This window comes from Empidonax traillii, unplaced genomic scaffold, assembly GCF_003031625.1.
Source record: "Empidonax traillii isolate 1590-97213 ecotype Southwest subspecies unplaced genomic scaffold, ASM303162v1 scaffold208:size1045274, whole genome shotgun sequence".
Classification (NCBI taxonomy): domain Eukaryota; kingdom Metazoa; phylum Chordata; class Aves; order Passeriformes; family Tyrannidae; genus Empidonax; species Empidonax traillii.
In genome coordinates this window covers 184,908-208,781 of record NW_020955401.1, presented here as the reverse complement: position 1 = coordinate 208,781, position 23,874 = coordinate 184,908, and the positions used below count along the sequence as shown (strand labels likewise).

The 23,874-nt window shown below is 43.0% G+C and overlaps 1 protein-coding gene across 1 annotated transcript in view; it reads right to left on the bottom strand.

Annotated features, from left to right (window-relative positions):
- The window catches only part of LOC114059198 (nipped-B-like protein), a 170,383-nt gene that overhangs the window by 79,822 nt on the left and 66,687 nt on the right, over nt 1-23,874 (bottom strand). The window contains exon 9 of the mRNA XM_027887383.1: nt 8,240-8,872. Within this exon, the coding sequence (XP_027743184.1) occupies nt 8,240-8,872 (633 nt within the window). The remainder of the gene's footprint in view (nt 1-8,239; nt 8,873-23,874) is intronic.

Genomic DNA, 23,874 nt, shown 5'->3' with positions numbered 1-23,874 from the left:
GGATATTGCACATGCTGTGGCCCTTGGACCAGTTAGAAAAGGACCAAATGTGAAAAATGTACTTTATTCTGGAACCGGGGATAATGGTCCTTCCTGGAGCCTCTGGCAAAAGATTCCTGGTGAGGTCCAAGGCTGATGACTCAGATTCTGGAGCCAAAGCTACAGAGGATCAGAAGCCAACTACATCCCCACAGAGAAGGAGATCCTGGCAGCTAACAGAGGAGTACAAGCAGCCTCAGAGGTGATTGGCACAGAAGCACAGTTTTTCCTGACACCCTACCATTGCTGAGCTGGATGTTCAAGGGAAAGGTGTCCTCTTTGCATCATGTCACCAATGCTACATGGAGTAAGTGGATTGCTCTGATCACACAGTGCACCTGGATTGGAAAACCAAATTGCCCTGGGATCCTAGAGATCATAACAAATTGGCCTGAAGGTGAGAACTTCAGTCTGGCAGATGAAGAGGAAGGAAAACAGGCAGTATGGGTTGAGAAAGCTCCACAATACAATCAGTTACCCGAAGGAGAAACACGTTATGCCCTCTTCACTGATGGTTCCTGCCACATTGTAGGGAAGAATCGAAAGTGGACAGCAGATGTTTGGAGTCCCACATGACAAATGGCAGAAGTTACTGAAGGAGAAGGCGAATCAATTTGCAGAGCTCAAAGCTGTCCAGTTGGCCCTGGACATTGTCAACGAGAGAGAAGTGGCCAAGGCTTTACACTGGCTCATGGCCAATGCTTTGTGGGGGTGGCTGGACCAATGGAAGAAGACTAATTGGAAGCATAGAGGAAAACCCATCTGGGCTGCTAATATGTGGCAAGACATTGCCGCCCGGGTAGAGAAGTTGACTATGACAGTCCTCCATGTAGATGCCCACGTGCCCAAAATTCGAGCTAATGAGGAGCATCACAACAACAAACAGGCAGACCGAACTGCACAAGTGAAGGTGTCACAGTTAGATCTGGACTGGTAGCATAAGGGAGAGTTGTTCCTAGCTCGATAGGCCCATGATACCTGGATAGGCTGGAGAGTTGGGCTGATTCCAATGGGATGAGGTTAAACAAAGCCAAGTGCCAAATGCTGCACTTTGGCCAAAACCTCATGCAGCACTACAGGCTGAGCACAGAGTGGCTGGAGAGCAGCAAGGCAGAAAGGGACCTGGGAGTTTAGATTGACAGGAAGCTGAACATGAGCCAGCAGTGTGCCCAGGAGGACAAGAAGGCCAACAGCATCCTGGTCTGTACCAGGAATAGTGTGGCCAGCAGGACCAGGAAAGTAATTCTGCCCCTGTACTCAGTGCTGGTGAGGCCACACCTGGAGTACTGTGTCCAGTTCTGGATCCCTCAGTTCAGGAAGGACATTGAGGTGCTGGAGCAGGTCCAGAGAAGAGCAATGAGGCTGGTGAAGGGACTTGAGCACAAGTCCTATGAGGAGAGGCTGAGGGAGCTGGGATTGTTTAGTCTGGAGAAGAGAAGGCTCAGGGGAGACCTCATCACTCTCTACAACTGCCTGAAAAGAGGTTATAGTCAGGTGGGAGCTGGTCTCTTCTCCCAGATGGCTATCAGTAAGACAAGAGGGCATGGTCTTAAACTCTGCCAGGGAAGGTTTAGGTTAGATATTAGGATGAAGTTCTTTACAGAGAGGGTAATCAGGCATTGGAATGGGATGCCCAGGGAAGTGGTGGATTCACTGTCTCTGGAGGTTTTTAAGGTGAGGCTAGATGTGGCAATTAGTGCCATAGTCTAGTAACTATGGTGGTAGAGGATAAAGGGTTGGACTTGATGATCTCAGAGATCCTTTCCAACCCTGCTGATTCTATGATTCTATGATGCCTCAGGCCATCAGAGTAGAGATGCGACCTATAGATGGGTACGAGAAAGAGGGGTGGACTTCACCATGGACACTATCTCCCAGGTTATCCATGATTGTAAGACATGCGCTGCCATTAAACAGGCAAAGAGAGTGAAGCCCCTGTGGTATGGTGGACACTGGATTAAGTATAGGTACTGGGAGGCCTGGCAGGTTGATTATATCACACTGCCACAGACCCGCCAAGGTAAGCGTCATGTGCTTACCGTGGTGGAAGCCACCAATGGATGGCTGGAGATATATCCGGTGCCTCACGCTACTGACTGAAATACCATCCTGAATCTTGAAAAGCAAGTCCTGTGGTGACACGGCACCCCAGAGTGAATTGAGTCAGACAATGGGACCCATTTCAAGAACAGTTTAGTTACTACCTGGGCAAAGGAACATGCATTTAGTGGGTGTATCACATCTCATACCATGCAGCAGCCGCTGGGAAGTTTGAATGGTGTAATGGACTGTTGAAAACCACTCTGAAGATACTGGGTGGGGTGACTTTCAAGCACTAGGATCAGAACCTAGCAAAGGCAACACGGTTGGTCAACACTGGAGGCTCCATCAATCGAGCTGTCCCTGTCCAATCAGAGTCCCTTCACACCATAGATGGGGACAAAGTCACAGTAATTCACTTGAGAGATATGTTAGGTAAAGCAGTTTGGATTAACCCTGCCTCGAGCCAAGGCAAACCCATTCCTGGGATTTTCTTTGCTCAGGGACCAGGGTGTACCTGGTGGATAATGACAGAAGACGGAGATACCCAGTGTGTGCCTCAAGGAGATTTAACCTTGGGGAAAGATAATTTGTATTCGGACTTGTATGTTGCAGGAAATAAGTCACAGGACAAGCTGGTGTTGCTGCCCAACGATAGATTGCTTCTTCTGCCCTGAGTATCCATCTTGATGGAATGAAGCCCCAAGATCTGGAGGGGTGGAAGACAGCCCTAAAAACAAGATCTGTGCAAACATAGGAAATAGGCAGATATGGGATCTGGGTATGACCTACATGGTATGGAATAAGGGGTGGAGATTGTGGTGGGTCTGGCTGAGCCAGACTTTATTTCCCCATAGTAGCCCTCATAGTGCCATGCTCTGCATTGGTAGCTAGAAGGGTGTTGACAACACACCCATGTTTTGGCTACTGCTGAGCACAGCACTGTAACATTCCTTCTTCAATCAAGGGCGAGATCCTGGGAGGGGACAAAAGTAGGCCAGCTGACCCACACTGACCAAGGGAATATTCCATACCATATGATGTCAGCCCAGATATAAAAGCTATGGCACCGAGCAGGAGGGGGGGCATTCGTTGTCTAGTGGCTGCCTACTGAGAGGCCTTCACGCGTGCTGGAGCTCTGCCTCTTGGGGGTGGCCAATCGTCACTGCTCATGGGAAGTAGAGAATAAACTGTGCTATCTTTCACTTCTGCACGTGCAAGTTTTGCTTTACTTTTTTTCTTTTTTTGCTTTAAATAAACTGCCTTATCCCAACCCATGAGTTGGCTTTTTATTTCCCCACTTTACTCTCTCCCCTGTCCAACTGGGAAGAAGAATGATAGAGCGGCTGGGTGGGCACCTGGCATCCAGCCAAGGTCAACTCATCACACTTGGGAAAGCTACATCAAGTGCCAGTTTCATCCATTACATAACACTACAAAATGCAGACCTAATCAAAGTTTCTATACACAAAATACATGGTACCCAATTCTCACACTGTTCTACTACATAGAGACATAATCATTTATATTTTACACTCTCATTTCACCTTCTGGTATTAATAACTGTAATCTTCTGTAAGATTACTATGCAAATGACTGCACTCTTATCTCTATTTTTGAGTAAATAAACTCCCTATAACATATTTTTGAAAATTAAGAGTAATACACTGGTTATAATTATACAATCTGTCATTTCATTGATTGGTTACATAAAATTAGTTGTAAACAAACTATTAATTCTTAATAGTGTTCTTGTCTCTTCTTTTGGGGGAAGATGGGTAATGGGAGAAAGGGAAAGGAGTTGAAAAAGAACTTAAAAGGTAAGAAAAAATTTACTTACCTATAAATGTAGTTTTGAGTTTTGCTCTGGCAGATTCACACTCTTGGGATGGGTGTGTCTGCTCCTATGGATTTGAAATGAACTAAAAAAAGAAGGGCCCAAAACAGGCATCCAAATGCCCCCTAACCGATCCAATTATTGGAAATAAAACTATTATTGCTTCACTTCTCCCTAATTCAAAGAATCTACAGTAAGATTCCAAAGTAGGTAAAATGGATCCTCAGAGGTAAAATATATAGGGAAAAAAACCCCAAATAAATTAGTATGTTTGATTGTCCCGCTCTGTTCTGCACTGGGGTGGCCTCACCTGGAATATTATGGCAGTTTTGGGCACTGCGATATAAGAAAGATATTAAACTATTAGAGAGTGTCCAGAGGAGGACGATGAAAATGGGCCTTGAGGGGAAGCTGTATGATGAGTGGCTGAGGGCGCTTGATCTGTTCAGCCTGGAGGAGACTGAGGGGACACCTCATTGTGGTCTTCAACATCCTCATGAGGGCAGAGAGGCAGGTACCAATCTCTTCACTCTCGTGATCAGTGACAGGACCCAATGGAACAGCCTGAAGTTGTGTTAAGGAGGTTTGATATTAGAAAAAGATTCTTCCCCTAGAGGGTGATTGGGCACTGGAACAGGCTCCCCAGGGCAGTGGTCACAGCACCAAGCCTGCTGGAGTTCAAGGAGCATTTGCACAAGGCTCTCAGGCACATAGTGGGATTCTTAGAATATCCTGTGCAGGGCCAGGAGCTGGGACTTCGATGATCCTTGTGGGTCCCTTCCAACTCAGCATATTCTATGGTTCTATGGTTCTATGATTCTAAAAAATGACAAAAGAGACCACTAATCTTCTATGAAAACTTGTGAGTACAATTCTACTATAATTTATGGAAGACAACAACACATGCCTACACAGAAAGTGTAGTGTGACTGTAATATGTATCCCCATGTCTCAATTACAAAAGCAGTAATGTTTTCAAAAGCATTTCAAAAGCAGATGCTTTCATGCAGATTTTACCATGTGCTAGCATCTAGAGTAAAATCTCTAGAGGAACACTTGCTATGTACAGCATCAGCTAGCACTATATGTTCCTGTTCTAATTAGTCTGAGCATGTGCTACAAGCACGGTCTTTTCTTGATATAATGTGATCTGAAGTTACAGTAGATGTACTAAAATGCACAAATGCCAGGTTTTTGCATAAATACAGTAAGCAACTTCCCAAAAATGAATTACATTTAGGAGTTATTGTATATTTCTCCAACATATTCTCATAGGAACAATAGAGGAAGCTTCCTGCTGCAGTCACACCAAAACAAATAACTAGAACAATTCCAGAGTGTATCAACTTGTAGACATAGTACAAAATTACAAACAACAGTAAAAGTCTTACCAAAAAATAAGAATCATATTTCTCCAAGGTAACAACTTTTCAGGAAATCTGTCCCAAAACTCCTAAAAATCCCTCTACTCAATACTATTAATTCATAGCTGAAACCTCAGCAGCTAAAGTGAAAAAAACTGCTGTCTGGCATAGGGGCAACTTACCACCAGTGAATAAATGGTGATCATTTGGCCCAATATAAGGCAGCAACTCGCACCTGATCCACAGCAATTACAAGAACTCAGGAAGAACTGAGACTTGTCAGAGGATGCAGGTAGAAGGGAAGCATAAGGTTGGAATCCTTAACTGGTAATATGGATATTGAACAGTGGTGAAAGGGAGAGATAACATTCTATAAAAATCACTTCTTTCTCCAAAAGAAACAAGTCAGAGTCTGCCCATGGTTATGTAATTATGGTAAATAAACTTCCCAACTAATGTTCCTGAAAGCCAGAATAAAAGAGAAAGAGTGTTTTAGTCTAAGTGAAGACTGATGTACACCATCAAAAATACAGTGCATTTTTTTGAGATGCTTCTCAGCTAAAATGTGCTGGAGAATCTACTCAAAATATGGGGATATAAAAGTAGCTTTTTAAGTAGTAGAAGACAAACCACAAGCTATCCATAAATAAAATTAAAAGAAATGTAAGCAAAGTAACCAATTCCACCATTTCATTAGATCAAAATTAAAGGCAATAGAGATATCTTTTAAGATGAGCACCCATTTTCTCTGTATATTCACAATGTTTTCTAACAAGACTTGATTTAGTTAACAAATGAGAAATACCTAAAAAGTTAATCATTTTAATAACTGCAACAAGAACATTTACACACACACACAAATGCAACTAACACTCTCAATCTCCAGACATCTTTAAAAACAGAAAGGGAGTATCTAACTGTAGTGGGTTTCTGTGGTTAGGTTTTGGTAGTGAGGAGGGCTACAGGGGTGGCTTCTGTTAGAAGCTGCTAGAAGCTTCCCCTGTCCCGTGGAGCCAATGCCAGCCGGCTCCAAGATAGACTTCCTGTCACTGGCCAAGGCCAAGCCAATCAGGAGTAATAGTAACACCTCTGTGATATTTAGGAACAGAAAGTTATTGTGCAGTGAAAAATTCTAGCCAGGGAAAAGCAGAGTGAGAACATGAGAACAACAATGTAGGCACCAAGGTCAGTGCAGAAGGAAGGGGAGAAGGTGGTCCAGGTGCCAGAGCTGAGGCTCCTGCAGCCCGTGGTGAAGACCATGGTGAGGAAGGCTGTCCCCCTGCAGCCCATGGAGGACCCTTGGGGTGCAGAAACTCACATGCAGCCCATGGAGAAGCCCATGTTGGAGTAGGTGGATATCTGAAGGAGGCTGTGGCCCTGTGGGATGCCCAAGATGGAGTAGGTTTTTCCTGGGTAGGACTTGTGGCCCCTGTGGGGGACCTACACTGGTACAGCTCATTGACGAAGGACTTCACCCCATGGAGGAGTGACCCACGGGACAGCAGTTTTGTGAAGAACTGTTGCCTGTGGGATGGACTCACGTTGGAGAGGTCTGTGAAGGACTGTCTCCAAGGGAGAGACCCCACAGGAGCAGGGGAAGGACTCCTCTCTCTGAGCAGTGGCAGAAACAACAACTGACCATAAGCCCCATTCCCTGTCTCCCTGCACTGCTGGGGGGGGGAAGGAGGTAGAGTTTGGAAGGAAGGAGGGGTGGGGGGAAGGTGTTTTTAATATTCCTTTACTTCTCACTCTTTTGCTCTGATCCTGTTAGTAATAAATTTAATTAATATTCCCACTTTGAGTCTGTTTAGCCAGTGATGGTGATCAGTAAGTGACCTGTCCCAGCTCCTAACTCATGGATCCTTCTTTGTATTTACTTTCCTCTGTCCGGTTGTAGAGGCGAGTGAGAGAGCAGCTTTAGTGGGTATCTGGCATCTAGCCAGGGTCAACCCACTACACTAAAAAATTAGCATTATACTATAAAAGATTTTTTTTTAGGAGTTAAACACAGTGCAGAGGAAGCTTCTGAAAAATACTTATGTTAACCTATCATTATTTACTTTAAAAAACACATCTTATCTTCAAGATTTACATGTGGGGTTTGCATCCACTTTTGATATTTCTGAAGGCTAAGACCTTCAAACCAGTTAACAACGAAAAAAAAAGGAAAAAAAGAAGAAAAAGAAAAATAGGAAAAAAGAGAAAAAAATTGAAAAAAAAATAAAAGAAAAAATCAAAGAGGATAGATTCCATTAAATCAGTTAGGACAACCAGTAAAGCTACTGAAGAGTAAACAATTCAGAGGTTTATCTGGTTCTTTGCTAGAGACTATATAGATATATGGTAGATCTCTGAAACTTGTAATGCCAACATAATAATGAATATCCAGTTGAACAAACATTGGAGACAATAAAGTAGTATATATTATTCAATCATTACAGTGCCTTTAAAAGAGTAGATATGATTTTAGTGTAATACTTCCTTGACATAAGGTTCAAATTGGGATATGAATAGAAATGGCATAAAAGAGTTTTCCTGTATTTTCTTAAGTTAGACAACATAGTTAATTAATAGTTAAACTATCAAAACTTATTACAAGTTTTTACTTATGGTACTGATGAGATTTTATAAACTATAAACAATGTCAATGGTATTTCATTCAGTCTCATGTTTCAAAATAAGGGTAGTTTTAAAAGAATTTTGAAACATAAGAACTTCCCTTTCCATCCATTAAGATTCCAAATAAAGAATACTAGATATTTTAAAAATGTATATATGAGATTATAATTCATTGTTTAAGGGGAATGGTAATGAATGTCATAGAACCACCTACACTGAGTAAAGACAATTGTACTGTGTGACAACGACAGGAAGATTTTATATATATATATGGGGTCTATATGCACATATATACTTTTATAATATATATATAGTGTATACACACACACAATCCTTTTACCTTTATCTTGCACTTCTTTTGAAAATCGCTCCCTTTCAATAGCTGATTCACGTTCTATCCGCTCAATTTCAGCCAATGCATCCAATTCTACTTCATCATATGACGAGATAGCTCCTTGTTGCGAAACCTGTTGCTGTGTCTGTACCACAGGAGTTTGAGGTTGTTTTGCAGCAACTGAAGTGTTCTGTTGTAAAACAGGCACTTGTTGTGCCTGAAGGAAAGCTGTCTGTTCATGCTGCAGCAAACACTGAACAGAGTTTAATGGGCGGTTAACATCCTGTGGAGTAACGGGTGTTTTAGATGTCTGTCCTGGGTACTGCACATTAAAAGGAATATCACCCTCTGACACACTGCTGTTTTCCAAACCAGAAAGCATATCATCCTGTTGGTCCATATCCGAAGATCTTACACGAGAGAGTCTTAATGTAAGCTTAGTGGAGTCCTTGGAAGGAGAACTAATGATATCATACATTGCAGCTTTTTCAGTCTGGTCTTTTTCATCCTTGCCTAACTTCATTTTCTTTTGTTTCTTTTGCTTTCTTTCTGGAGAGTCTAACAATATGTCTGGGGGAACATCTCTAGGTGATGAATAAGGTGGAGGTTGAGATTGTTGGATTAAAGGTTGTCTTGATCCTAGAATAATAATTCAGAAAAACTGAACAGTTATGTTGTTCCATGTTTATATAAAACCATGCTAAATATAACCTACGTAATTTCAATATGTATTTGTACATATATCTCTGTTCACAAAAAGTCTGAGATTGGTGGGAAGCACATCATTCCTAGATCAAGATGCAATTCAGATAATTGCAGTGTATTTCCTAGGAATCTTAGCAGTCCACTGCAGGTAGAGAAGGGATCATTTCAGAGAAGATGAAACAAAAAACGCACCATCAAAAAAAAAAATATTACCTGCAGGTTCAGAATATCAACTATTAGAAAATAGTCAATGAAAGCACGTTAACTACAGAAAAAGGAAACACCAAAAAGATTTTTAATAAAGTCCAGTGATGAAGACTTACTGATCAGTGTATAGGCATTAGCCATTTCAGTGACACATTTTAATTAACCAAATATATATATTAAAAAATCAAAACATAAACAACCTCCTTAACTTTGAATCTGACAGGTAATTTTCAAATTTTGGATTTTTAGGGCTCCTTTTAAATTTTAGGTAAACTCATTTCAACCTCCCCCACTCATTACTATCTAAAAACCTCTAATTGTCTCAGAGTTTTTTTCTATTGTTCCCTGCCTTATCTCCACTCTTTTTTTATTTATTTTTTTTAAACATATGAATTTTTACTTCTACATGCACCCATTTCAGGCTTTGAGTACATCTAGAGAAATTTTTAAAAGACAATATTTTTTATTAAAATCATTCTCCAATTAATCACATGACATTTTTGGTTCCTCAAATTAAAACAGTTCCCCATAACTGTTAGCCCAGAAAAAGCTTAGAAAAACAGAAAAGCTTTTCAATCTGTCCCAGTTATAATTCTGAGCTATAATTTTTGGCTTAAAAATGAATACTGGTGTGGAAAAAAAAAAAAGAAAAAAAGAAGAGTCTAATTGCCTGGACCACAATAGGGTCAGCCTCCTCTTGTTAAACAAAGTAAACATTTATCTGATCCGATTCAACCACTGAAGAATACTGATCTTCAGAAAGCAGTGACTGAGATTATTATTAGTCATTCTGTTTTATGTCATCATAGGTCAATACCAACACTCAAAATCTAATTGAAATACAAGTCCCTGTGCACTTTATTCAAGATACACCACAATATAATATATTTAAAGAAATATTAAAAATCATTAAGTAATGTACTGACCTGTAGATGAAAAAGAGAATGGATACTTCTAGCAAAGCTTCAATTCATATGAAGGGTTTGCCTTTACTGATGACTTCTTTTCACAGACTATTTATTTTCTCTCCCTAGTACATTCTGTGAGAAGTCCTATAACTTCTGTATGTAGAGAGTAGGATATGAAATGGATTTATCTTACCCTTTCTTGACTATCGGGAAAAACTCTATATTCGGCCAATAAAATCCACGTCAGGAAACCTGTTTTGACTCATCCTGATTCCCAAGATGTTTCCACTACTCTGTTTCCCCTCCTCAGATACCACACTCAATCACTAGTACTGAAGACCTGGTTATACCCTATGAAGATGTCTTACTTGCCTTGCACCAGAGATTCCTATTCTTGTGATGCCCCATACACAAACACACACACACACACACACACTTCTAATTACTGTCTCTTTAGACAATCATTTACATTGTCTCAGTATACTGTACAACAGAAACTGTTAGTTACTAATTTTTTTTAAGGCAAGGACTACCACTCAGGAAATATAGGCTACATCTTTTTTTCTACAAATATTAGAGGCAGCTCAAAACTTTTCAAAGAGATCTTACTGACATCTTACTCTTGAATTATCTCTTAAATAAATACTTAGGAAGTTGTAACAATGGAACATTTACTGTTTTTTCACAGTTACACTTCAAATAAAGGAGACATTTGATTGTCCCTTGTCCTAAACTTTTAAGTAAATTTGACAAGATTGTTCTTACTTGTGTTCATGAGGTATTTCTCATGCTGAAAAATAACACTACAGCAACAGATGAGGTGGGTTTTTTTATCTTTGGGTAGACTTGAGTAAGTCAGAAGGTAAGTGGTGACAGCATCAACACAGCGACAGAAGCAACAGCAGGGGTGGTTATGGTAAATTCTGGGGGCTGAGCACTAGAAAGAGCAGGGCAGGAGTTTCCCGGAGTCAGGGAAACTCGGGCTCCTGCCGCGAGACACGTCAGGAACCGACGCAAGAGGTTGAAATGACATGGACGTTGCCAGGGACAACTGCGACAGATTTAAACGGCTTCAGGGAGTTCAGGCAAACAGGGTGCAGCAGGGCAGGGCAGGTTATCTTAGTTTAGCTTATTTTAGTTTAGTTTAGCTTGTACGACAGGGCGTGCAGGAAGGGCTCAGTCGCCCTACTGGCTCCAGAGCTCAATTGAAGGTCGACGCCCTCTCAGGAGGAGCCCAGGTATGGCAAGTGCTCGGCGGGGACCCATGTCGTCAGCACTCGCCAGAAACAATGTGGTGACACAGACGGAGCTCCCACAAAAACATGCAGCCATCCAGGTCTCAGGCTGCAGGGAGAACCAGAGCCTGGCACTGGTATTGGACAGTGGTAGAGATGACAGCTGGGTGAGGTGTGACCAGGTGGATGATCTGTTCAGCCTGGTGGTGGAGCTGAGAGAGGAGGTAGAAAGGTTAAGAAAGTACCAGGGACTCTGAGGAGGAGACAGACTGGTGGAACCATGCTCTGGCCTCCCTGAGACAGAAACAGCCACTGGAAAGAAACCCACATCAAGAGGGTCCTGTATCCTCCCCCTGCCAGGTTGAAGGCAGTAGATCAAAAGAAAGGGGTGAATGGAGGCAAGTCCTTGCTCGGGACAACAGGTGAAAGCTCTCCCTGCCTAGCTCACCCTCCCAGGTGCCTCTGTACAATAGGTGTGAGGCTCTGGATGGTGAAGGATGTCACCAGGAAACTTCGTAGCCTGGTCTGGCCCTCAGACTACTACCCGTTACTGGTCCTCCATGTGGGTGGCAATGAAGTCGCAACATATAGTCCAAGGGCGATCAAAAGGGACTTCAGGGCCTTGGAATGGTTGATGAGGGATTCTGGAGAGCAGGAAGTTTTCTCCTCTATTCTTCCAGTTGCAGGCAGAGACATTGAAAGAAACAGATGCACCCAGTCTATTAATATATGGTTCCATGGCTGGTGTCACCATCAAAATTTTGGTTTCTTTGACAGTGGGATGGTCTACATGGCATCAGGCCTGCTGGCATCAGATAGGATTCACCTCTCAAAGGGGAAGAGGATCTTTGACCAGGAGCTAGTAGGGCTTATTGATGGGGCTTTAAACTGGATGTGGTGGGGGAGGGGAACATCATCAGGATTGCTGGTGATGTTCCATCTCACTCATACCAGTTTAATGCCAGAGCCAGCAAGAGATGCCCAGAGCCTGGAGAGGGATCACAGGTCAGTGGGAGAGCACCTGACGGACAGCACCAAGGAATTCCAGCCACTCCAGACAGAAAGTCAGCTTCATTGGGAGCCCAGCTTAAATGCCTCTATGCAAACACACACAGCATGGGAATAAACAGAACATGTGTGCACACCTGCAGGGTTATGATCTTATTGGCATCACAGAGATGTGGTGGACCAATTCCTGTGACTGGAGTGTTGGAATGGAAGGATACAGGCTCTTTAGGAAGGACAGGCAAGGGAGACAAGGAGGCAGTGTTGCCCTCTATGTCAATGACCAGTCGGAGTACATGGAGCTCTGCCAGGGGATGAGAAGCTGACCAAGAGCTTATGGGTCAAGATTAAAGGAAGGGCAGGGACAAGGGACATTACATTGGGGATCTGCTACAGGCTGCCCAAACAGGAAGACCAAGTGGATGAGGCCCTCTACAGACAGATAGAAACCTCATGTTGACAAGTCCTGCTCCTCATGGGGGACTTCAACCACCCCAATATCAGCTGGAGGGACAACAAGGATTGTGTCCTCCAAGTTCAGGAGCAGTGCATTCCTACACAGAGGAAATGGGACAGAAATGCCAGGAGGCCTGCATGAATGAACAAGGAGATCCTGGACAAACACAAAAAGGAAGCCTACAGGGGGATAAGCAGGGAAAGGAAGCCTGAGAGGAATACAGAGAGATTGTCCAAGCAGCCAGGGATCAGGTTAGGAAAACTAAAGAACTGACAGAAGTAAATCTGGCCAAGGATGTCAAGACTAATAAAAAAAGCTTCTATAGGTACATCATGGATAAAAGAAAGACCAGGGAAAATGTGAGTCCTCTCAAGAAGGATGCAGGAGACCTGGTTACCCAGGACATGTAGAAGGCTGAGGTACTCAATGACTTTTTTGCCTCAGTCTTTACCAGTGCTCCAGCCACGCTGCCAGAGTTGCAGAAGGTGAAAGCATGGATTGGGAGAATGAAGAACCACCCGCTATAGGAGATCAGAGTTGAGAATGTCTAAGGAAGCTGAAGATGCACAAGTCTATGGGACCTGATGAGATACATCCACGGGTCCTGAGGTAACTGGTCAAGGAAGTGGCTAAGCCACTTTCCATCATATTTGAGAAGTCATTGCACTCCAGTAAGGCTCCCACTGACTGTAAAAGAGGAAATATAACCCTCACTTTTTAAAAGGGAAATAAGGAAGATCCACTGGACTACAGGCCTGGCAAGATGATGGAGCAGATCCTCCTAGAAAATATGCTAAGGCACACAGAAAATAAGGTGATTGGTGACAGTCAACATGGCTTCACTAAGGGCAAATCGTGCCTGACAAATTTGGTGGCCTTCTACAATGGAGTTACACTTATGGTGGATGAGGGAAGAGAAATTGGCATCATCTACCTGGACTTGTGCAAAGCATTTGACACTGTCCAGCACAACATTCTTGTCTCCAAACTGGAGATATAAATTTGATGGATGGATCACTTAGTGGATAAAGAATTGGTTGGATGGTCACACTCAAAGAGTTGTCATCAATGGCTCAATGTCCAAGTGAAGAGTAGTAATTCCTCAGTGTTGGGACCGGCACTGTTTAACATCTTTGCCAGCAACATGGACAGTGGGATCAAGGGCACCCTCAGCAAGTTTGCCAATGACACCAAGCTGTGTGGTGCAGTTGACACATTGGAGGGAAGGGATAGGCCATCCAGAGGGACCTGGACAGGCTGGAGAGGTGGGCTAATGAAAACTTCATGAAGTTCAACAAGACCAATTGCAAGGTCTTGCACCTGGGTTGGGGCAATCCCAAGCAAAAATACAGGCTAGGTGGAGAATGGATTGAGAGAAGCCCTGGGGAGAAAGACTTGGGAGTGCTGGGGGATGAAAAGCTCAACATGAGCCAGCAATGTACACTTGCAGCCTAGAAAGCAAACTATGTCCTGGGATGCATTAAAAGAGGAATGGCCAGTAGGATGAAGGAGGGGATTCTGCCCCTCTACTTCACTCTGCTGACACTCCACCTGGAGTACTGTATCCAGCTCTGGGGCCCCCAGCACAGGAAGGACATCGACCTACAGGAAGGACATTGACCTGTTGGAGTCCAGAGGAGGCCACCAAGATGATTAGAGGAATGGAGCACCTCTGCTATGAGGAAAGGTTTAAAGAATTGAGATTGTTCAGCCTGGAGAAGAGAAGGCTTTGGGGTGACCTAATTGTGGCCTTCCAGTACCTGAAGGGGGTCTATGAAAAAACCAGAGAGGGACTCCTTATCAGGGAGTGTAGCAATAGGACAAGGAGCAAGGGCTTGAAGTTGAAAGACAGTAGGTTTAGATTCAATATTAGAAAGAAATTCTTCCCTGTGAGGATGGGGAGGCCCTGGCACAGCTTGCCCAGAGAAGTTGTGGATGCCCCATCCCTGGAAGTGTTCAAGGCCAGGTTGGATGGAGCTCTCAGTAACCTGGTCTAGTGGAAGGTGTCCCTGCCCATGGCAGGGGGGTTGGAACTAGATGATCTTTAAGGTCCCTTCCAATCCAAACCATTCTATGATTCTATGAAATAATATTTTGGAGTCAGAAGCTGGAAAAGAGGACTAGAAAATCCATATTACACTCATACTGATGGTTGGTGTATTGGATAAAACTGCAGTGATGATAGATCCTAAGAAACATTCAGGCACTACTGCTAAATAGTTTAAGAGACTTCAAGTTACTATGTGTAATTTTTTTTTCTTTTAATACGATCCTATTTACCACCTTCACATAAATTGAGTGCTTTCAAGAAAATGAAATGAGGTAAATTCACCTTGGAACCCTGGCTAAATCAGTCTCAGAATAGATAATAATTATCTTGAGAATTTGTGATAACAGCAGATTAAAAAAGTGAAATACAGTTCCCACAAAAGGCTAATAAAGGGCTGCCCAGAGTGTTACATATAGTCTATATGATTTAAGTATGTACTAGAAGAACAATTTCGCTATAAGGATTGAGATAATAACAAAGAGGCAGTATTCCAAAGTGAAATTGTTAAGAATAAGTACCATCAAATCAAAACAATTTTATTCCATAAAGCAATGTTTTGTGGAATAAGTGAGTGTCATGCCTGGACATTACAATGACTTTCTATATAACTTCCCATAACAATTTCACTAGCAAGCTGTGGGAGTGTGGTCTAGAAAAAAATACTGCAAGACTGCAGTGTATCTGATTGCAAAACTCTGTTTAGAATATCAGTTGTTCTTGGTAAAAATGGATAAACAGGACAGAGGTGAACAAGTGCAGTTTTCTAGAGTACTGTCTTTAGTAGTATAAAGTATTTGTCATTATTAACTTTTCATGTAACAGAATTAGGGAGTATTTTATTAATCTGAAGATCACAATGAGTTTTTGGTGTTGAGTGTTTGAGACCCACAACTACTTTTAAAAACAGAATCAAAATTTATACTTTTCTTGACTAGTTGGAATAATCTTTTGAAACAAAAGAAATTCACTAAGAAGCAGCACAAACTTTTTATTCATCTGAGAAAGAGCAATTTTAACAACATGAGAAGAAGATATATAAGCTCTACAGAAAGACAGCAATATGTTTATAACAACTTGAACACAAATCTAAATTATCACCAAAAAAGCAGCTATATTCATATGACAGTAGTATCATACAAGGTTGTCTACAGTACTTTCCTGACTACTCATCCTTCTAAGTCTTTAAATAGAACTGTATCTATGGCAATGTGGTACAACATCAAGACAAATACAAACCAACCCAAATTCAGATAAAAAACTCAAAGGTAATTACAAGCTCAGAAGTTATTACTTATACAAAGATAATAGAAAGAAATGGTGCTGTTCAGTCTGTACAAGTTAGTGCAAGACAGGATAACATTATTTGATGTGTAAATGATTGCTAAAAATAAAAAAATGAAAACAATGTGAATTGTTTGTCCTTGCCCACTAGAAAGAAGTGTCATGCCTGACTGCAACAAAAATGATTCAGGTTAAGCATTAGGAGAAAACCTTTCTAGCACAAAGAATTTGAACAGGTTGCATGACAAGAGTAAGGAAACTCCATTACTGACATTTTAACAAAAAAAATGAGATGGAAGTTATTCAGAGTGATACTGGTACAGCTCATCCAACATGAGGCTAAGAAGATGGGAAGCCCCCAAGGCCTTTCCTGTTGTATTTTCTAAAATCACAGAATCTTCCTCTGGAAATCTTCCCAAGTTTTGTACTAGATATAAAGAAATTGCTACTTATTTTGATTAACACACTATATTGACATTCATTTTCAAAGAACATAATTTAAAATTCAAACAAGGATAGCATATGACACAAAGAAGAACATACATTTGTGAGGTTTTTCAGGACAGATTATATTAGCTTTCTACACGCTTTCAATATTTTTCAGGGAAGGGTCCTGTCACTTTCTCCAGAGCTTCCAATGCCTCATGAAAAACCTCAGCTTTGGCTGTTCCAACTTAAAACTGCTTGTATAAAAAAAAGTTAAGACTTGAAGAAAGAAACAAGAATGAATGCTTATTTTGGCCTTGTCAGAAAATATCTTTGAATACATTTCTTCAACCTTTCTTCTGAATGACAGAAGGTGAGATGATAATTTTTCTTAACAATACCTTTGAGAGCACTAAAGTCTGTACTACAGATTTGAGAAGACTGATAATTCTTCTTGCCAAGAACTATACATGCAAAGACCAAGTGTGGCGAAATCTCCATGGAGAGGTTTTAAAATACCTAAGGAAATAAAAACAATCTTTCCAAATTGTTCAGAAAATAAATGAGTACCCATTAACAATTTCTGGAGGAAATACAACTTAGTTCTGGAAAAGAGTGCAAAAACATATAGTTTCGTAAGAGTTGATGCTCTTCCTTACAGATGTTTTCCCAGAAGTCTAGGAACTGTATGGAAACAGGATGGTAAATATATGAATTCTTCTCTTTGGAAAGTTAAGGACTAAAAATATTGTAGATGACTTTCCCTTTATACAGATCTATAGAAGCTGTCTTAAGTGGAAAAAAGAAAAAATTTCTGAGATTGCACAATATTGGAAAAGTAGAGTAAATGAATAAAGGATTTTGATCTTGGGTAATGGATAATACCACAGAATATTTTATGAGCTCAACAGAAGTAAAATACTTGATGTTAACTTCTCATGGAGGAATTTATAGAAATTAGTTTTTTTATGAAAGTAGATGCTAGCAAGAAAGCAGAGAAACTATTCTGTTTGCATAGCTAAAAATATACAAATCACATAACAAAGGAAAAAATCAAGCCTAGAACTTCTGGATAAAACTTCAGGTGCTCTGGTACCTTTACTGGAGCAGAAGTGAGGCAAAAATTTCTTTAAGAGAAATTTTACTCCATTGAGTAAGTGAATAACCAACAAAAAGAACAGATTTAACTTCTGTCATCTCTCAAGTATTTGCCTGAGTTGCAAACAAAACTTCTGCCTCATTCAGATTCTGTTTATTAAACAGTCATCATTCATAGAATCATAGAATACCCTTAGTTGGAAAGGACCCACAAGGATCATCGAGTCCAACCCTTAGCCCTGCACAGGACCATCCCCAAGAACCACACCATGTGCCTGACAGTGGTCAGGATCCCATTGGCCCTCCTGGATGCAAAGGCGCACTGCTGGCTCGTGGTCAACTTGTCATCCACCAAGACTCCCAAGTTTTTCACTGCAGAGCTGCTCTCTAATAGGTCAGCCCCCAGCCTGTCCTGGTACTTGGGGTTATTTCTCTCCAGGTGCAGGACCCTACACTTGCCCTTCTTGAACCTCATTAGGTTTCTCTCTGCCCAATTCTCCAGCCTATCAAGGTCCTGCTGAATGGCAGCACAGCCTTCAGGTGTATCAGTTATCCCCCCCCCAGTTTTGTATCATCAACAAACTTGCTGAGGGTCCATTCTATCCCTTCATTGAGGTTGTTGATAAGCAAGTTGATTAAGACTGGACACAGTATTGATCCCTGGGGAACACCACTGACTGCAGACCTCTAACTGGATTCTATTTTGCTGATCATGACCCTCTGAGCTCTGCCATTCAGCCAGTTCTTGATCCACCTCACTGTCCATTCATCTAACCCACATTTCCTGAGCTTATCTATGGGGATGTTACGGGAGACAGTGTCAAAAGCCTTGCTGAAGTTGAAATAGACAACATCCACTGCTGTCCCTTCATCAACCCATCCTGTCATGCCATCACAGAAGGCAATCATGTTGGTCAAGTATGGTTTCCCCTTGGTGAATCCATGCTGACTACTTTGAATGACCTTCTTTTTTTCTACATGCTTGGTGATGACCTCCAGAATGACCTGTCCCATCACCTTTCCAGGAATGGAGGTGAGGCTGACTGTTTGATAGTTTCCTGAGTCCTCCTTCTTGCTCCTTTTGAAGATGAGAGTAACACTGGCCTTCCTCCAATCATCAGGCAACAACATTTGCCAACTCCCTCAGCACCCTTTGGTGCATTCAATCAGGGCCCATGGATTTATGAGTGTTTAGTCTACCTGGCCGATCTCTCACCCAACCCTCTATGACCAAGGGTCTTTCTCCAGCCTTCTTCTTTTACCTCTGTGGTCTGAGACGACTCAGAACCATCTGCAGCAGTAGACTGAGGCAAAGAAGTCACTCAGTAATTCCACTTTCTCTTGTGTCTTCTGTCACCAGGACATCCATGTGATTCAGCAGTGGCCCCATATTTTCCTTAATCTTCCTTTTGCTGTTGATGTATTTGTAGAAACCCTTCCTGATGCCCTTGACATCCTTTGCCAGACTCAATTCCAAGTGTGCCTTAGCCTTCCTCGCATCCCAGCATACTCTGACAATGTTCCTATAGTCCCCCCATGTGGCCTGTTCCTTTTTCAACATCCCATTAATTTCTTTCTTGCGTTTGAGATTTACTAGGAGCTCCCTGCGCATCCATGCAGGTCTCCTGCCCCCTTTGCCTGATTTCTTCATCATGGGGATACACTGGCCTTGAGCTTGGAGGAAGTGATGTTTGAATACTGACCAGCTCTCTTGGATCCCCTTCTCTTCTAGAGCCCTATCCCATGGAATTCCTCTAAGCATGTCCCCGAAGAGGCCAGAGTTGGTTCTCTGGATGTTTAGGGTTCTAGTCCTGGCTTATTGCTTTGTTTCCCTCACATAGGATCCTGAGTTTCACTATCCCATGGTCGCTACAGCCAAGGCTGCCCCCAAACTTTATATCTTCAACAAGTCCCTCCTGGTTTATTAGAACAAGGTCCAGCAACACTCCTCATTAGCTCTTCCACCACTTGCATCAAAAAGTTATCTTCAGTAATCTGCAGGAACTTCCTGGACTGTGTGTGCCCATCTGTGTTGTCCCTCCAACAAATATCAGGGTGGTTGAAGTCCCCCAGGAGAACCAGAGCCTGTGTCGTGGTTTTGCCCCAGCCTCCTGGGGCTGAAAATGTTTTTTTCCAGGTAGATTTCCGGAGAAAAGGCCAATCAAAAGTTTTAGTGACGCCTCTGACAATTACATATTTAAGAAAATGAAAGAGAAGGTGGTTGGGCAGATAAAATTAGTAGCCATGTAGGAGAGGAGGCAGGCCCCAGGTGGGTCAGGGCCCCCTCCTCCCCCGGCCCTGGGCCAGGGGCAGGTGGGGCACTGAAGCCCCCCTTCTCTCCTGTAAGGGAGTAGAGGAAAAAAAAAACTTTAGAGAAGGACTTACTGCTTGGACGAGAAACGCTGCAGAAGGAATTCCAGCAGAGAGATAACAGACCTCCAAGGTCAAAGCTGGCAGCAGCAGGAGAGAGAAGTTTGAAGGGGGGCTGCTTCTCCCCCCTCTTTCGTTCTCTCCCTTCAGCAGGGAGAAGACTGAAAAATAAAACCCTGCCACCTGTGGAAGATTATTGGGGTGAGGAGACCCCCATGCAGTTCATAGAGGAGCTTACACTGAAGCAAGTGGATGCAGGAGGAAGCTGAGACTTCGTGAAAGGCCTAAAATGAAACAGTCCTGCTGGAGATTTGTGACCCTGAGAGAGACCTATGCTGGAGTGAGATGGCTCGGGTAGGCTTGGGATCTGAGTGAGGAATCCATGCTGGTGCAGCTGAATTTGTGACCCTGAGGGACAGCAGAGAATGGAAGACCTGTTGTCCAAGGGATGGACCCATGTTGGAGAGGTCTATCAACGACTGTTCTCCCGTGGGAAGGGACCCCACAGGAAACAGGGATGGACTCAAAAACCATTATCCCCTGTGACTCTGTGGTGAAGATCCATGGTAGGCAAGTGTCCCCTTGCAGTCCATGGAAGACCCTTCAGGGCCTGGGTAACCCCCCAGGCTCTGGTCTTAGACCAGGAGGGGGGTAGGCCCAGTCCTGAGGCTGACATAGAAGAGAGAGAGAGAGAGAAACAGTTCCAGCTGCAACGAATCGGAGTTGTTCTCCTAGAGATAATAGAAGTTATTTAAAAGACCTGGAGCTCCGGAAATGGAACAAAAACTGCTGCTCCACCTGGACTGATACAAAGAGGGGAGGGGTATTTCTGTAAATACATAGTACTTTTGCCTGATTAGAATTGTAATATATATAGTTCTTTAGTTTTTATCTTGCTAATAACAAATCCTAATATTACTCTCCCCAATCAAGTCTCTTTTGTCTGCATAAACCTTCTCTCAACTAATAGCAATTGTGTGGGGGGTGAGAAAAAAATTGACCCAGAGCAAACCCATGACAGCCTGTGACCGTGAGGCTATTTCCAGCTGCCCATATAAAGCCTCATCAACTTCCTCCTCCTGATCACGTGGCCTGTAGTAAACACCCACAACAGTGTCACCCATATCAACCTGTCCCCTAATTCTCACCTATAAACTCTCAAATTGTTTTTCTGTCCCTAGGTAGAGCTTGATGCATTCCAGTTACTCTCTCACATAAAGAGCAACTCCACTACCTTGCCTCACTGACCTGTCCTTTCTGAAAAGTACAGAACCATCAATGACAACATTCCAGTCATGCGAGTTATCTCACCATGTCTCTGTTGTTGCAATGAGATCATGGCCCTGTGACCACACAGAGATTTCCAGTTCTTGTTTATTTCCCGTGCTGTGTGTGTTTGTATACAGGTACTTCAGAGAGTTAATCAAGCATGCAGGTTCCCTAGAAGGGGTGTAAGAGGATTCCCCACACCCATATACACCCTTGGTGTGGTTTGCCCTTTGATCCTCATCTTGAGAGGCTGTCAAGGAACATCTTTCACTGCAATTATCGGTATGACCTACTCCCCAGGAGGAAGCAATGGCACAAGCACTGCCACTTTGGACCCCACCCCACAAGTCCTTCAGTTTAAAGCCCGTCCCACCAAATTGGCCCGTCTGCTGCCAAAGATTCTCTTGCCCCTTTTAGTCAGGTGGATCCCATCCCTCTCTAACAGGCAACAATCATTCAAGCACAATCCATTGTCATAAAGGTCAAAACCTTCTCTATAGCACCAGCCACAAAGCCAGACACTGATCTGCACTATGCATCTGCTTCTGGTTGTCCTCATTTCTCCGATCAGTAAAATAGATGAGATGATGACTTGGACACCAATGTTTTTCACCTGCCTCACCAGGGCTTTATAGTCTTCCTTGATTCTACCTGTTTTTTGGCTTGAGACATCATTGGCACCCACATGAAAAAGTAATAGTGGGTAGTAGTCTGTGCTCTTGAAAAGTTGGGATACTCTCTTGGCAACATCACGGATCCCTGCTCCCATTAGGCAACAAACTTCTCATGACTCTCACGCTGGCAGATGGGTGCCTCAGTGCCCCTTAAAAAAGAGTCGCCCACTATGATCACTTGACACTTCTTTTTACGGTAACCACCATGTGCTGCTGGTACAGGTTCTCCTTGTTGGCCTTGCTCCTGGATGTCGAAAGACTTTAAAGCTTCATATCTGGTTTTGGGACACCTTCCACTAGATCAGGTTGCTCAGGGCCCCATCACACAGCCTGAACTCTCTCAGCCTTTCCTGAAAAGAAAGGTGTTCCAGCCCTGTGATCATCTTGGTGGCCTCCTCTGGACTCACTCCAACAGGTCGATCTCCATCCTGTGCTGGTGACCCAAGAGCTGGAAGCAGTACTGCAGGTGGAGTCTCACCAGAGCAGAGGAGCAGACTCGCCTCCCTGGACATGCTGGCCATGCTGCTTTTGATACAGCCCAGGACATAAATGGCTTTCTGGGCTGAAAGTGCACATTGCTGGCTCATGTTGAGCCTCTCATCCAGCAGCACCCCCAAGTCCTTCTTGCCATGGCTGCTCTTGATCTTTTCATCTCCAGCTTGGATTAATACCAAGGGTTGCCCTGACCTAGGTGCAGCACCAACACTTGGTCTTGTTAAACCTCATGAGATTCCCATGGGCCACTTCTTGGGGTTGTCCAGGTCCCTCTGGATGGCCCCATCCTTCAGGTGTGTCACTGCACCACTCAACTTGGTGTCATCTGCAAACGTGCTAAGGCTGCACTCAATCCCTTCATCTGTGTCATTAATGAAGATATTAAATAACACTGATCCCAAAACGGACCCCTGAGGGACACCACTGGTCACTGATGTCCATTGGGACTTTGACCATGACTGTCTGGATGCGACCGTCCACCAATTCCTTATCCATCTGACAGTCCACCCTTCAAATCCATCTCTCTTCAATTTCGAGAGAAGGATGCTGTGGGGGACCGTGTCAAAGCCTTTACAGAAGTCTAGGCAAATTACATCTGTAGCCCCTATCCAGCAAGTGCAAAAGGAGTCTAGCCCATAAGTTGGTGGGGCTGATTAAGAGGGCTTTGAACTAGTGTGATGGTTTTAGTCTAGGCCTTCCTTGGTGACCAGTTTATAACCAAGGAAGGAGCCAAGTACCCAGTATTCCACACAATTTTTATGTAAACCAGAGTATAAATAAGTCGGAAATTAGAGACCTCGCTCTCTTCTCTTCCGGCGAGGTTTGGGAACAGTGGGTCCCTGCATTGGTCTCGCTTATCTAAGGCTGAGGCCTGCAGAGTCCACTGTCCTGCCACGTGGAGGTTTAGAAAGTGCTGGCTGTGACTGCCGATCCTGCTATTCTAAGGGACGTGGTGAGATCTGTTTTGTTAGTTATTAGTATAGTTTGATCTAGTATACCTATTCGGTGTCCCTTTTGTTCCCTTTCGTCCCCTTTTTTCCCCTTTCCCTATCCCTTCGGGGGGTGGACCCCCTTTTACTGTGTATATAGCATCTTAACTGTACATAATTGAAATTTACGAAAATATAGATATATTTTTATATAAGCAGCTTGACTGTGGGTTCTTTAATTTTTATAATTTCTTTCTCCTTTAACCTAAGGGAAGAAAGGGGGGGGGGAAAGGGAGCTACTGTCCTAACTTTCGGGCATTTGGCAAGAAGCCAAGTCCAAACCGTCACATTTTTTGGTGGCCCGGACGGGGAGATTGTTTTGGTTATCCTGGTTTGTTTTGGAACAGTTACCGGGAAAACTGCCAAGAGAGGCTTGTTTATATAAACAAACCTATTGTTTAGGAACAGAGAGAAAGAATAATATAACTATGGCTATTCTAACTACTTGTTTCATTGTATTAGCTATATTTGT